The sequence below is a fragment of the Mastigoproctus giganteus genome, chromosome 12, assembly GCF_048544385.1.
Source record: "Mastigoproctus giganteus isolate SK-2022 chromosome 12, ASM4854438v1, whole genome shotgun sequence".
NCBI classification, from domain to species: domain Eukaryota; kingdom Metazoa; phylum Arthropoda; class Arachnida; order Uropygi; family Thelyphonidae; genus Mastigoproctus; species Mastigoproctus giganteus.
The window spans coordinates 167,084,352-167,101,334 of NC_143586.1; the positions used below are offsets into that span (position 1 = coordinate 167,084,352).

The window sequence follows — 16,983 nt, forward strand, 5'->3', positions numbered from 1 at the left end:
TTCTGGTGCATTCTTTTCTGGTTCATCTCTGTATTCTTTTCTAGAAACTTCTCGTAATATGCCTTAGGTTGCCTATTTTGGACTTTATTCAGACATAGTGTATATGTACTGTAGGCTTCTGTATTGCCTGATAATTTAAATTCTTCCCATGCATTTTTCTTCTCTGCTCCAAGTCTCTCCAGTTCATCTGACATCCATTTAGGTCTAAATCTTGAACGATATCTCCTTGGTATACAAAGCTTAGTAGCTTCTATGATTACAACCCTGAATGAATTCCATTTAAAATTTGCTGTTGTAACTTTATCAGCTGGTCCCACTGCATAGAATTTAAAAATGTCTGAGACCACTGTAGTCACTTTTACAAAGCAAAAGTCCTTCCCTTTGCCCTTGATAGTACTGACATATGGGTTAGTGCAATCGCATCATTTTTATATGTAGTAAACTACCAAGGTAGATGAATTGGCAATGTTGTAATTATATCTCATATTGTGAATACCTCCACGAGTTACCATGATATTGCACTACCTCAAATAAGTAAAGCTCAACCAATGGAGAAGACTTGTTTATTCTTGGCAGATACCACCATCCAGATGACATCATTTAAAGGCTTTTCAACCTCTCTTTGGTGGGTGGGCAGGTACCCTGGTGTTGCAATAGTGACAACCCAGTTATGAAGTATAACTCCACAATATGAGAGATGCCTGATGGTTTACAATTGTTTAGACCCAAAAGACATCTTTTTGGCTAGTCTTAGACTACGAAGGAGACTGGTTAATGCAATCACATTTTTATATGTAGTAAACTACCAAGGTAGATGAATTGGCATTGTTTTAATTATATCTCATATTGTGAATACCTTCAAAACAAGTTGCCATGATATTGCACTACCTCAAATAAGTAAAGCCCACCAATGGAGTAGGCTATTGTTACTTTTTCTCGGTGGATACCACCACCCAGACAGTATAATTTCAAGGCTTTTTGGCCTCTCTTCAGTGTCAGTGGGTGGGCACCGAAGAGAGGCCAAAAAGCCTTGAAAGGGTGGCCTTTCTATAATCCTACGTTGATAGTTCTCCAATCCAAAGAAACCTGCCCTGAGTCCAAAGATGTACTCATAATTAACCCCCAAGGGTTCAGTACACGCTCTCCCTCAAAACTACAGGTATATGTCATAAACTCCGGGAGCCTTACTTGCCTTTATGCTCAAAAGTTTTTCTAATAAACAATCATCTGTAATTACGACATCATTAATTTAATATTGTTCAGCCTCACTTGCACAGCCTTTTTCTCAGCATGAAGAGTTTTTCTTCAATAAAGACAGATGCAAAGTACCTGTTCACTTCATCTGCAACATCACCTGGGTTGTTGTAGACTTTTTCATACCCAGTGCACAAGGGTCCGATCTGATCTGCATTTTTCTTGTATTTACATATATGAAAAATTCTTTGTCCCCATTCTTTGCTCTCTTAGCCAGTGCTTTCATATATGCAGCCTTAGTCTCGCTAACCTTATCTGTGGTACTCTACAAATCAACTTGTAGCTGTTTTAGGCTTCAGCACTTTCATCTTTCTGTAATTATACCATGCCGTCTTTTTCTGCTCTATATGACCGGCATGAACTCCACATTCATCCATTTCAGCGGCGCCTCCGTAGCCAGGTGGGAAGGAGCAGCAGCGCGTAGCACACGCCTCTTGATTAGACCGGGGTTCGAGCCCGTCACCACCAAATACGGAGGATGTTGAAGGTCGGGGAATGACCACCGCATATCCCGGAGCAATATGGCCTTAGTTGAAAATGCTCCTAAAAACCAAATAACTAACCAACCAACCATCCATTTCAGCATCCTCCTTGTGCAATATTTTTGTAATGGTATGTATGCATTCATGGCTTCTGTGATTTTTGCTATTCTATAAGTATCCCATAATTCAAGTGTATTTGTTCTCACTCTGCAATCTATCCAATTAACAATGCCATATAGCTCCTTAGACCCCTCTTCTTAATGATGAGTGTAAATATGTAGATGTGTGTAAATATGCTTTCAGTACTAACAGAATAATTAATTTTTGGAATAAATTGCCATCACCTGTTGTTGAAAGTGGGTAGTTTGAAGAAATATAGAGGGTTTGGACAAATCATTAGAAGCAATGGGCAAGTGAAGTGAATTTTTTTTTTTTATTTTTTTTGCTGGTGCTGTAAAACTTTTGCTTTCTTGGATTGATTTTGCCAATACTAATATTAACTAAAAGACAGACAATTTAAAATTTCAAATAACTCAGATACATTTTAATTAATTGGCACACAATAAATTGTATAAACACAAATTCATGCTCAGTGGATAAATTTATGCCTCAGATAGAGGTTTGGGTTTAACACAGAAAAACTAGATTAATCTTAGGTCAACCTTGTACCCAATCTCATTGTTTGCTTGTTTGGTCCTGTCAGCAAACAACAGGATTCTCCCCAGCTCTAACCATGTGGAGGTTGTGCCACTTATATCAGGGTTCACACTGTGTCCCGGAACCAAACATCAGATTGGTTGATTACAGCTTTTCAAATTGTTTTTCCACATCATAGTAGCTTCAAGATAATAATAAACCAAGGATAACATATAATAATAAACCTAGGATAAAAATATACCTAGGATAACATGATCTTCAATGTACTAATTTATTTTGTTGGTTATATATCTTTAGCTGTTGTTTACTGAAAAAATAAGCAATTTTTAATTCAATTATAGTAGAATATAAATTAATTCATGGCCAAAAATGTATACATTTCTTGAAAATTAGCTGAAATTTTCTAACTGTGCTTTTTGTACTTTTTTTTTTTAAATAGACAAGAATTAATATTAAGTAATTCTGAGGATAAGAGCATTCGTGTATGGGATATGTCTAAACGCACCACAGTCCACACATTTAGACGAGAACATGACCGTTTTTGGATCCTTACAGCTCATCCAACCCTCAATCTTTTTGCTGCTGGTCATGATAGTGGCATGATAATATTTAAATTAGAGAGGGAGAGGCCTGCCTTTGCTGTCCATGCCAGTTTGTTGTATTATGTAAAAGAACGTTACTTACGCAGACTAGATTTCAGTACCTCTAAAGATGTGGCAGTACTCCAGTTACGAGGAGGAAGCAGATGTCCAGTTTTTAGGTAAGGCTTGCCCATTGTCTTTATGTTAATGTGCTTTGTCTAAATGGTTGATATTTTTACAGCTTTCCATAAATAGGTTCAAGATATTTCTCTTTTATGAACTGTTAGTACATTTTGATTACCTTTTGTGAGCTGATCAAAATTCACTATAATCTATTTACAAGAAATAACAGTTAAATTGATTGTTCACCTACAGGGATAAATGATATGCATAGAATTTTTTTCTAATCTTTACTGAAACTGTTTGTAAACTACATTTACATTAACTTATGATATTTATTTCTTATATTATCAGCTGTACCTGTGTGAATAATTCACACATTTAGAAAATGAAATATTTTAATAAACAAAATGTTATTTAGATATTTTTGTTGTTATTCTTATTTTATAATACTTATTTAAAAACTATGTTGGTTGTTATCATTGTCTGTGCTATAAATGTCCTCCAGTAATAGTAACAACATCATTCTTAAATGAGAAAGTTCTGAAAAAAGCCATTATAACTGACCATGGGAAAAAATGGGCAATGGTAGGTAAATTCAAACACATTTAAGGGCCTATTCTTGAGCCTCACTGATTGTCATTGCAAATGCAATTTTGATCAGGAATTGTAGGATCTGAAAGACATAACTGAATTCTGGGAATGAGAAATAGTCTTTCCAGTGCCACTAACTTCTGCTGCTGATACAGTGTTCATGCAAGCCTTTTAAGGTCATTCATGTTTTATTAACTAATCCTTTATCAGAGTTTAAATTCCTAATAAACATTAGAATGGTGTTTAGTTTCAGATGTAGTCTATGCAATGGTAAACTGGATAAACTGTTGGAACAGTTTATGATGATAAACTGTTCAAAATCTCAATAGGGTATAGCTGTTCATCCAACTGATCTTCATAATCTATAATGTCTACACCATAGTAAGTTTTAGATTTGTGTTGGATTAAAGCATTCATAACGTGATCATTTATTTCGGTGCAACCTTCATTTTTTTTGACACAGTTTTGCAGAATTGTTTAGATTGTTAATATTACTTTCATTAATGGAATCTGTTTGGAATATAAGCTGGATAAGATCATCATAGCTACTTTTATGCTGTATCTGTCTGTTTGGTATTTCGATAGACTTGGGATACATTTCATTTGTGGGCAGTGTTTCTTTTCCAAGGTTCAGTAACCATTAACTAAATTCATTATCTGTTGTAGCTCGCATATTATGTGTGAGCTTCCTGAATTTGATCAAATTCCAAAGCTTTTGCTTTACACAGGCTTCAATGATTGATGTTTGACTACCTTGTCTAACCACAGGAAGAATCTCTAAAGTTGCCACCAAAAACTTTTCCACCAAATGGTAATTGACCCTTCAAAAGATCCTGTAAAAACTTGTCACTGACGGTTAAAGCTTCCTTCGGAACAACTTATATTTTGTTCCAAATTAAAGAGTGAAGCTTTACTTAAAATCCTTTGTGGATTGGAATCAGTAACTTAAACAAAGAATGTGCAGTTGTTCTACCATCCAATAGTTGTGCTGCAGTGCCAGTCCACACAACCGGAAAGATCTGTGTTCTTATGGACATTTCCCGTGGTTCCTCCTGGTCCGTCGACAAAGAAAAGTTCACCACTTTTGTTATATATGGCCACTGCTCATCCTTCAGTTGTGCACATGCTGTTTCTCCTTTCTGTTTTTCTTCATTTGAATTGTATACGCGTGTATCTAAATATGCCTCTTGATTTTGGTAAGCCAATCTTGCAGCAGTTGATTCTGTGATTCTTAAGAATTTCTTCTATTCCTTGAATAGCTAAATGGTAACTCTTGTTCATGTCACACATCCTTCAGAAAGTGCATCTCGGAATGACCTCCATAGTTCCTTGACATTTTCAGGTGCACAAGATACACAAATGAAGGCAAATAATTATTGGAGGTGCTTTGACATCCAGAATATTGACACTTTCTCAAGACAGTGAGACTATTCATCATCGCTGTCCAGTAGTATCATTTTTTCAGCAGCTGCTATAGATGTCAGAAAAAGGATATTGTTAACTTTTTGTAAGTTTTCATAGCTCTGAGTTCCTCTAATATGTACTAATAAAATATGGAACATTTGAATGTTCCATATTTTAATGTTCCTATACATTTTGAAACTGTGTTTGTCTCATTTTCCATTTAGTTTTATCCCATGTATAATGTTCTGAATTTCTCTGTAATTACGAGGGCTGTTCAATAAAGAATGACCATAATTTTTTTTTCTTTTTCTCACAGCATACCTTTATTAATCATCCATATTTTGATTGTCCTTTTCAAAGTAGCTGCCATTCTTCAAAAACATGGTGGAAGCCATTTTTTGACATGCATTTGAGACTTGCCTCCAGTGTCTTTCCAACTTCTTTTGATGACTGGAAACATTTTCCTAGTAGATTCTTCTTTAATTTTGGGAAAAAAAAAAAAAAAGGACAGATGAGGAACACATGACATTAATGCTGATTGAGTTCTCGGCGACAATATGAGCAATGTGAGGTTTAGTATTGTGATACAGCATCCACCCACCTACATGCAGTTGTGGGTGTTTGTGATGAATGTGATCCCACAAAGTGTGTAGTTCAGTCGTATGATGCAAACATTTAGATTAAGTGTTCCCTGAATGTCAAAAAAAAAGAGATAACCATAACCTTTCATGCAGAAGCCCCAACTTTTGTTTTTTTTTTGGGGTGGGGGGTTGGCAATGACATAGAATTCCAAACAGAGCTTAGTTGCTTACTCTCTGGGTCGAAATGATGAAGCCATGCCTCATCTTGTTATCACCTTGTGCAGAACCTCACCATCTTCAATAACCATCTATTGTTACGTAGGTGAAACTGAATAGGCATAAACTTGACTGACCACTAAGGTCATACTGTGTGCATGAGTCAACTGCACGGTTGCTATGTAATGCAGCTTTAGTTTGGTCTTAAATTCTGCAGCTCAGAACTAGTAAGCAGAATGATTGTTCATGAAAAATTATGATCATTCTTTATTGAACAGCCCTTGTAGTTGTCTTACTGATTCATCTTCACAACATAAGTTGAAGTAGGCTGTTAATTTTGTATCTTTTGTACCTGCTCTTTCCATTACATTGCATTCTTCACTAGCTACAAAATAAAGTAAGTGTCTTTCTGTGTGCCACTGATATATATATTTCTTATAGAGATTATCAAGTAATTGTTTCAACTTCAGATAAAAAAACACACTTTACCAAGTCTGGACAGTTCTCAGCTGTCTTGTGTGTTTTAAATTATTGGTGATCTCTTTCTATTTTGGATTGGCAATGAACGTAAGAAATGTATTTTTCTTTCCATATCTTGTGACTATGTTCATAGAATCATGGTAATTTTGTAACATATTTCATAGGCTGCCAATGAAGATAGTTGGTAAAATTATGTAACTGTGTAGTATGTATTTTCTGCACGTAAATACAATGGATTGCACATAGGATTGACATGTGGATTTAAATTTGAAATATGTGTCAATTAATTTAATCCCATAATTTGAAGAACAAAGTCAATCCTTCCAGGTAGTGCTCCATCTTGCGATACAAATACTGCTACAATTTCCTCTGATCTTGGGATACCTTCCTCTATCAAATGCATTATCTGTTGCGAACACAAGTGTTATATTTTGTACATTTTCTATATTATCTTTCATATGCAGAAAGAGCTATGCATATGGATTTACTTTTTACAACAGTTGCTATAAATTTGCCATATAGAAACTTAATTATTGGTTGATTCAACCACTGTTCATCTTAGTTGTCCTAATTATTTGCTGTATGATTCCTTTCACTTCAAAAGTGGTGCTTGTGCATATGTTTGCTCTGATATTTCCTGTTAGAAACTTAGTAATTTGGAATCTCTTTTTTTTTAATCTTCTCTGGCTTAGAATCTCTCTACCACATTTTGTCAGATTCATCTGTTGCCTCTATCATTCTTCCAACTCCATTAATCACTTGGAACTCTTTGACTTCCTCTCTTTGAAACTTGACTTTCTTTAGTCCAACTATCCTAACAGCGAGGTCATTTTCTTTGATTATTTTAATGTTCACAACTCCAGCTGGCTTCTGTCACACAGACTCAGCAGGTTGTGAAGCCAAGGCTTTTGCAATTACTAATGACCTCACAAACAACCCTTCCAACTAAACAGTTGAGGTGAATGGTCCTCTAGGCATCCAAGATTGCAACTTGGTGGTGGGCTCTTCTCCAGTGGGGCCTTTCTGTCATGTCCAATCTCAACCTTGTATTGTTTGACATTAAAAGAATGCAAAATGGGATGATCTGCTAGATTTTCTTTCTTCTTTTCCTTGGTCAGATTACTGTTTAATCTTCTGATGTCAACATTTGCTCAGATCATGTCAGGTTAATTAATGACCCATCTCTAACAAAATCTCTCTATTCTCTGTCTCACAGACATTCTGTTTCTGATTCGTGCCTTTTCTATAGATACTTCCATGGGGACTGTTCTTCTAAATTAGGTTCTATAATTCCAACTCTCTTCTTCTTCCAGTCTGAACACGTGTTGCAACCAGAGTAGTATAGAGAATGGGGATTCTAATGCACTTTTCCACTTTCACTAATACAGAAAAATGAGAGCTCTAACAACACCCAATTTTGCCTTAAAAATAACATTATTTACATTTCTAATGCAATAAGTGCTTTCAATCACTTTTTATAATTAAAAATACCCCTTTTTCCCTTAAAATCATTAAAATAAATTACAAAAATCAAAATTATTTTCATTTCCCATTTGTGCATTTCCCTTTTGCTTAACTCAACTATAGAAGCTCATTTACTACAGAGCTAAGTCCCCCCCCCCGTAGCCTTTTCCTCGTAGAGGCTGGATAATATTGACCAGTTGCCATGTCAAACTCCTGACAAACCTCCTTTTAGCATAGTTAAGCAAGCATTACATGGGAAATGTTCTGGTTGCAGACTGCATAAATGATCAGTGCTCAAACCTGAGGAACATCTATTGCTGAGCTAGCATCACAATAACATCCTCAGACTCTTACAGTGATCACCAACTGAAATAATCACTTAAATTCTGTATATATTACAAATTCAACACATAATGTTCACTTTTCGTGCCTAAGTACTGTATTCAAAATAAATATTCGTTTGCAATTGAATAAGTATACAATGAAAGCAAAAGAATGTAAAATAATGAAATTCTATTTATTTTATAAGTTAATAATACTCTGAAAAAATGTCTTAAAATTAAAATGTAACAAAACAAATAAGGCCATTGCGTTTTGGAAAATAATTACAGTAATGTATAAACATTACTGTAATTATTTTCCGAAGTCTTAATTTCAAAACAATAGTGCTCTGATTGGAAGCTTTTACCTAAAATCACTCCTCCACCTCTTATTTTACCATTATTTACCGTAATATTTTATAATATATACTCTAAATTATGCCTTTTTTCATTCCTTATTATGATAATAAGGGCTTTAATTTGTGAATTAATATGTTTCTTTTGCAATCATAATGATTTTTACTTCCTTCATTTTGGATTGCCTTCTACAAGGTACAAAGTTTGCTTCATAGAGAACTGCGGTTCTCCTTGTAAGGACTAATTAAACCTTTTATCAGTAAAAGTAAATATTACCATAACTGTAGCTTAAAAATTCAGATTGTCTTGTACAGTCAATATATGCAAGCTAAAGATAGATAATTAATTAGAATCCTCATTAAACTTTAAGCTGCTGTAACTCCTTAACTGATTTTAATGATTTTAATTATCTGATTTTAATGTGGTTTTCAATAAACAATGTTACAATGGATACTACTCTCTGTACTTGAATTAACTTATATGTTCAGAATTGTTTTGCAACCCATGGTAAATCAATTTTAAATCAACATTGAGATTTAAATGTTTTAAATTTAATTAATAAGATTTAAATTTAAAATAAATTTCTTTCCTCATCATAAACTTCTGTTATCAGGTGAATATCAGTATCTCTTTTTAATTATTTTTAACTTGTTTACGTTGTATTCAAAATCTATTCATAAATCAGCTATATTTTTAGTAGGAAGGATTTGTAACTTTGTATAAAGAATATCTGCCATATATTAGTTCCACTTTTTTTTTTTTTTTTTTTTTTTAAGCAATTTTATTTCATGCGCATTTTAGCTAACATGTATAATACTAATAGTTCGTTTATGAACTGACCACTTTTAAGCAATTTTATTTCATGCACATTTTAGCTAACATGTATAATACTAATAGTTTGTTTATGAACTGACCACTTAATGAAAGATTTAAAACAGAAAAAGGCAGATGACAAGAAATCTTTGGCAGAGGATGTAAAGAAAAACAGCAAAGAGTTCTTTACCTATGTAAACTCTAGAAGGAATGGGATGAATCGGGTTGGTTCACTTGGTATCGATGGTTCAACTGTTGATGATCCTGCTCTGGTAACTAACAAACTAATTGTGCATCTACATTCACACATGAGGAGTTATTCCGGGAGTGGAATACCAGAGGTGTATTAAACTTTGGCAGTAAGCTAGATAATCTTGTAATAACTGAGAGTAAAGTGGAAGAGAAATTGTTGAAGATAAACATAAGAAAGGCACCTGCAGTGGATGGAATCTATCCAGTTATATTAAAGGAGGCAACAAAGGAAGTGAGCAAACCCTTAGTAGTCGTAATTATGAGAGCTTCCTTGGACTCAGGGGAGATATCCATGGACTGGAGATGTGCAAATGTGACCCCAATCCACAAAGGAAGATCAAAGGGGGAGACAGGTAATTACAGACTTGTTAGATTAACTTCTGTTCCAGGGAAATTAATGGAGGCACTGGTTAAAGAAGCATTGCAGATCATCTAGACAAGACTTCAGTTATAGCTCGGACACAGCATGGGTTTGTTAAGGGGAAGTCTTGTCTGACCAATTTGATTGGATACTATGATGTAGTCACAAAGGAGCTGGATGCAATGAATCTTAGAAAGGCTTTTGATACTGTTGCACATGGATGACTGCTGCACAAATTGGAGCAGTGTGGCATTGGAGGCAAATTGCTGCTATAGATAAAGGGATGGTTGAGTGGGAGAAGACAGAGAGTGGTAATCGATGGACACTGCTCTGCGTGGACTAATGTTATTAGTGGAGTCCCCCAGGGGTCAGTGTTGGGTCCATTGTTGTTTTGTGTATTCATTAATGATATTGATGATGGTTTATCAGGTTTAATGTCCAAGTTTGCAGACGATACGAATATCGGCAGGGTTGTTAATGACATTAATGACGGTACGCTGCTGCAACAGAATCTGGAAAAGTTGAACAGATGGGCTGAGACGTGGCAAATGAAGTTTAACATTAACAAATGTAAAGTACTACATATGAGAAGCAGTAACCCCAGAGTAACGTATCAATTGTGTGGTACTACACTGACAGTGCAGACAGTCTGTAAGAGTAGCTCATGATGTCTTGTCAATGATATACAGGAATTTTTCTAGCAGGGATCAGGAGGTGATTATTCCCTTGTATAAGGCAATGATCAGGCCACACCTTGAGTAGTGTATGCAGATCTGGAGGCCTCATTTTAAGGCCTCCAGATGTAGAGCTGTTGGAATGAGTACATGTAAGGGCAACAAGATTACTGAATGGCACAAAGGGTTGCTCTTACGAAGAAAGGCTTAAGTTTTGGAAATTAGTGTCTGCAGACTAGGCACCTGCTAGGTGATCTGATTGTGGTGTATAAAGCTTTGAATGGTTTGAGCATGCTCAATGCTGATTGGACTTTTCCTCTTGCTCAGAATAATGCCTGAGAGGACAAATTCAAATTGAGGAAAGAGAGTTGTAGGATAGATGTGTGGAAGTATGCCTTTAGCCAGCGGGTGGTTGATTGCTAGAACAAACTTCCATCTCTCTTCGAACTTCCATCTGGGGGGGGGGTATTGTCGAGGCCACGTTATGTCAAGGATCTGGGTATATTCTTACCATGTGTACGCCATATCCAAAAATTTCCTTACTTCTTACATCATGCCACCCCCCTCCCCACTTTTTTCTTACTATTGAATACACCATGAATTGTCAAGCTAATATAGTAAGCTTATCTGCAAAAAGATCTAAACCTCCCAAACACTTCCTAGTTCATTTCACAAATATATGTGGTCTCAGTTCGAATCTCAACTATGTCCATTTCCACTTGCAGTCTGCCAAACCCTGTGTACTTTTTCTGATAGAATCTCAGTTATTGGTTGATTCAACTGCTGCTCATTTCAGTTGCCCAAATTATTTGCTGTATAATTCCTTTCATTTCAAAGGTGATACTTGTGCATATTTCCATTCCGATATTCCCTGTCAGAGACTTGGTAATTTGGAATCTTCTCTGGCTTAAAATCTCTCTACCTCATTCTGTCTAATTCATCTGTTGTCTCTACCATTCTCCGAACTCTACTAATCACTTGGAGCTCTTCGACTTCCTCTCTTTGCAACTTGACTTTCTCGAATCCAACTTTCCTAACAGTGAGGTAATTTTCCTTGGTGATTTTAATGTTCACAACTCCAGCTGGCTTCCATTTTCTAGTCATACCGACCCAGCAGGTCGAGATGCTGAGGCTTTTGCAATTGCTAATGACCTAGCACAGATTGTTCATTTACCTACAAGAATACTGGACAATCCTAATCATACAGGCAATACGTTTGATCTTTTTCTCGCAAACAACCCTTCTAAGTACACGGTCGAATTGAGTGGTCCTTTAGGTACCTCAGATCACAACTTGGTGATTGTCTCTTTTCCAATGGACCCTTTATCTCATGGCTATTCCCAACCTTGTGTTGTTTCGCATTACAAGAATGCAAAATGGGATGACCTGCGAGACTTCTTTTCTTCTTTTCCTTGGTCGGATTACTGTTTCAAAACTTCTGATGTCAACGTTTGCTCAGATCATATCAGTGAAATTATTCTTGTAGGAATGCAATCCTACAATGAATGGAATCCTTTATCTCACGATCCTCAGAAGGGATGAATGATTTCGTATGACGCGCTCCAGATCCGCTTCTGGTCCCAGTACATAGGAGAATAGAACATGTGGCGATAAACACGTGATTTAGCCCGGAAACCTGCCGGTACTTAAGATGCACCGCAGTACAAGGAAGCTACCACTCGGGAAGAAGGCAGGAGCCTTCGAAAGCTACGGTCGGTTTTATCGCTTTTAACCCGGTATTTTAATATTTTATTCGATGTATATATATATATTTTATGTATTTTATCTTTTTTAGTTGTCAAGTTATTTTAAATATATAGTAGTAAACACAGTTTTCAAAATTCCAGTATCCGTGTTTTATTTTATTATTGGTTGGTGAGAAACATTTAAAATCACAATATTCCTGTATATCATTGACAAGACACCATGAGCTACTCTTGCAGCCTGTATCCGTGTTTTATTTTATTATTGGTTGGTGAGAAACATTTAAAATCACAATATTCCTGTATATCATTGACAAGACACCATGAGCTACTCTTGCAGCCTGTCTGCACTGCTCAGAGAACATCATATCCGCCTGCACAATTACCCCCAGGTCCTTTTCATTCTCTACCACTGTCAGTGTAGTACCACAGAGTTGATACGTTGCTCTGGGGTTGCTGTTTCCCATATGTAGTAATTTACATTTGTCAATGTTAAACTTCATTTGCCACCTCTCAGCCCATCTGCTCAACTTTTCCAGATCCTGTTGCAGCAGCATACTGTCAGTAGTGTCCTTAACAACCCTGCCAACCTTTGTATCGTCTGCAAACTTGGACATTAAGTTTGATATACCATCATCAGTATCATTTATAAATACAGAAAACAACAATGGACCCAACACTGAACCCTGAGGGACTCCACTAATAACATTAGTCCATGATGAGCAGTGTCCATTGTTACTACTCTCTGTCTTCTCCCCCTCAACCATCCCTTTATTATCCATAGCAGCAATTTGCCTCCAATGCCACAATTTGTGCAGCTGTCTTCCATGTGCAACAGTATCAGAAACCTTTCTAAGATCCAAATATATAATATCAAAGTTATTCCCTGCATCCAGTTCTTTTGTGACAGCATCATAGTATCCAATCAAATTGGTCAGGCAAGACTTTCCCTTAACAAAACCATGCAGTGTCTGAGCTATAACTGAAGTCTTGTGTAGATGCTCGTGCAGTGTTTCTTTAACCAGTGCCTCCATTTATTTTCCTGGAACAGAAGTTAAACTCACAGGTCTATAATTACTTTTGTCAGCCTTTGATCCTCTTTTGTGAATTGAGGTCACATTTGCACATCTCCAGTCTATGGGTACCACTCCTGAGTCCAAAGAAGCTCTCATAATTATGGCTAAGGGTTTGCTTACTTCCTTTGCTGCCTTCTTTAATATAACTGGATAGATCCCATCCACCCTGAGTGCCTTTTTTATGTTTATCCTCAACAATTTCTCCTCCACTTTCCTCTCAGTTATTACAAAATCATCTAGCTCACTGCCAGAGTTATCTTCACCTCTGGCTTTCCCCTCGCTGAATAACTCCTCATGTGCGAATGTAGATGCAAAATACTCTTAGTTTGTTAGCCACCTGAGCAGGATTATCAACAGTTGAACCATCAATATCCAGTGGACCAATCTGATTCATTACTTTCCTTCTAGAGTTTACATAGGTAAAGAACTCTTTTCTGTTTTTCTTTTCATCCTTTACCAAGGATTTCTCATAATCTGCCTTTGCCTACCTAATCTTCATTGTGACTTGTTACAGACCAGCTTATATCTATCATAGGCTTCCATGTCACCAATTAATTTATATGTATCCCATGCATTTTTCTTCTCGGGCGCCTCCGTAGCCAGGTGGGAAGGAGCAGCAGTGCATAGCACACGCTTCTTGATTAGACCGGGGTTCGAGCCCGTCACCACCAAATACGGAGAATGCGGAAAGGTCAGGGAATGACCACCGCATATCCCGGAGCAATATGGCCTTAGTTGCTAATGCTCCTAAAAACCAAAATAACAATAACAAGCATTTTTCTTCTCTGCCATATGTCTCATTAGTTCATCTGACATCCATTTAGGCCTAAACCTTGAACAATATTTCTTAGTTGGTATGTAAAGCCTAGTAGCTTCCAAGATAAATTCTTTGAATGCTTCCCATTTTGAATTTGCTGTTGGTAACATCATCAGTTGGTCCCACTGTATAGAATTTAAATACTGTCTCAGCCCATTGTAGTCTCCTTTACGAAAGCAAAAACCCTTCCCTTTACCCTTGATGATAGTTACCTCTTTGAGTAAATCCCACTTCAGCACACTATGATCTCTGCCACCTAGTGGTTCCTTTATCTGCAGATTCTTAATCCATGAAGAATTAATACTGATAATCAGATGAAGAGTGTTATTCCCTCTAGTTGGCTCACGAACATACTGATGTAGAAAACAATCATCCAATAAATCCACAAATCTTGTTTGTGTGTGTGTGTGACCAACCCACAAATTCCAGTGAATATCTGGGAAATTAAAACCTCCCAATATAAGTCTCTCTGATTTACTGGCCCACTCTATTTCCCTGTACAGTTTCTTATTATACTCATTAGAGTCATTAGGCCCATAGCACACTCCTACTCTCAATTTTGATCTCTGAATGCTTATGTCACACCAAACTGACTCAACACTGCACTGTCCAGCGATGTCGACTGGCTTCACTTCCTTGGATTTTATGTGTTTCTTAACTAATGGCATAACCCCCTCCTCCCTTCCTATCCTATCTGTCCTTTCTGTACACATTGTACTCCTGAAATTCCAGTTCTGCATTTTTTATATCTGTGTGACACCACGTCTCTGATATCCCAACAATATCTGCCTTTGATGTTTTGAGCAATACCTGAAATTCATCAAATTTATTTACCAAACCCCTAGCATTGGTGTACACACAAGTATACATGCACCTGTTCCTATTCTTAGCTACCCTAACACAACCCATGTGTTTATTTGTACTGCAATGACTTCCAGCAGTCTCTGAAGTACCCTGCATCTTGTTTTCCAGGCTGCTGCTCATTCCAATAGAAGCAGTGCAAGAATCACTTTCACCTCTGCCATATACTACTGTTAATCTATTAGTCCTTGTATCCCCCCAAGCTAGCTGTTTTCCGACCCACCTAAGATTGCCTCGATGGCATCAGCAAATATTCTTGCACCCTTTCTATTTAAGTGTATCCCATCCCTGTAGAAGCAGTCTGTCCTGTTAACAAGTACAGACCAGGCTGAAAAAATTCTACACCTTGAGCCTTGCACAATCGTTCCAGGGTCGAATTGATTGACAACGCTCTCATCATATACTGCCTCCTATTGTGTCTGGGCAGAATTGCAGACACTTTCAAATTCAACCCTAATTCACGGCTTTTTTTCAACAGTGACCTGTACTTGTTAAGTAATTCTGCCGGTCTCCTACTCTTAATATTATTAGTGCCAACGTGTACAACAATATCACCTTTTGTGCCCTTAAAAGATGATATCCGCTCTACTACATCATCAACCTTTGCCCCTGGCAGACCTACCCTGGTCCTGTTCCACCTATCCTTTTTACATACCAAGTTCCCCGTTTCCCTGACAATAGTCACCAACAACTGCTAGTTCCTGTGGGACCAGCGCATTCTGCCTTGGGGGTTGCCGCTGTGTTGCGTGATGATCAAGTGCAAGCTCTGGCGTTATGTGGGCAGCTGAGAACTTGATGGGCCCCTCAATTTAGATCCTTCAAGGGCATCCACCCTGTCCTTCAAGCCCTCATATAGGCCCGTAACAATGCTGAGTTGTCGCCTGATTTCCGTGCACTCCTTACATCGCGCACACACAAAGACATCCCCCATGGCAATATCATGTCCCGTACCCGACTGTCTCCACAAACATCAAGCAAGCAGTGCATTTTAAAAGGCTGTGATTCAGAGGGAACTGCCCCCCCCCCCCCTCAGTTCTCCCCTGAGCCACAGCACTCCTATTAGCTTGAGCCTTTTGCTTTGCTGCTCTGGTCTGTCATGATTTCAATTTAATTTCAATAAAATTTCAATTTCAGTACAAAATTATAACCCTAAACTTGTATCCCAATATAGTTATAACACTATATAATCTCTATATATTTTTCTGTATCGAGTATTATCTACGAGTTCCGTTTATATAACTTCCGTATCAAGTTATGTATTAATTAATTGTGTTATGTTTGTACAACCTAAGTCGTTACAGTGGATTCCGGTTATTTGGGCCACCGGTTAATCGGGGCATCCGTTTATTTGGGGCAAATCTTAAAAAACAGAACTCAATCGAGAAAATAGCCAGGATTTACTTCGCTTAATTGGGACAAAATGCTGTTTAATCGGGGCAGAAGACCGCAGCACTGAAGATTACCCTACGATTGCCCCCAACCGTACCACGTAGTTCGGTCGAATTTCTGGAGGTCACAACCATAAAACAATAAAAACAATTAGCAATCACCTGTTTATTGGGCTTTTGTGTTAGTGAAATATATCATAAACTGATAGTAAACTCGATCTTATTGAATTTGCGATAATACCGACAGCTGGAATTCTGTGGGTTATTATGGTGAAATGTGGTTACACTTCTATGGAATCTTCAATCATAAAAAAAATAATAATTTTCAGGCTCTTCTCTTCATTCCTATTTTTAAAGCTTCGTAATTTGTTACTCCGTTCTCACTTGCGCGTATCGTGTTACTTGCAATTTGTGTGTGTGCGGTGTTCTTTGTTATTGATTGCTTATCTTTTTACTGTTTTAAATATTAACCCCCCACCCACAAATGACATTGAACAGAAATGTCAACTAGTTTAGTTAGTATGTACA

General features: G+C 37.1%; 1 protein-coding gene across 1 annotated transcript in view; it reads left to right on the plus strand.

Moving 5' to 3' along the window:
- Window positions 1-16,983, plus strand: part of alphaCOP (coatomer subunit alpha) — a 222,021-nt gene that overhangs the window by 68,122 nt on the left and 136,916 nt on the right. The window contains exon 4 of the mRNA XM_090386490.1: window positions 2,833-3,153. Within this exon, the coding sequence (XP_090242616.1) occupies window positions 2,833-3,153 (321 nt within the window). The remainder of the gene's footprint in view (window positions 1-2,832; window positions 3,154-16,983) is intronic.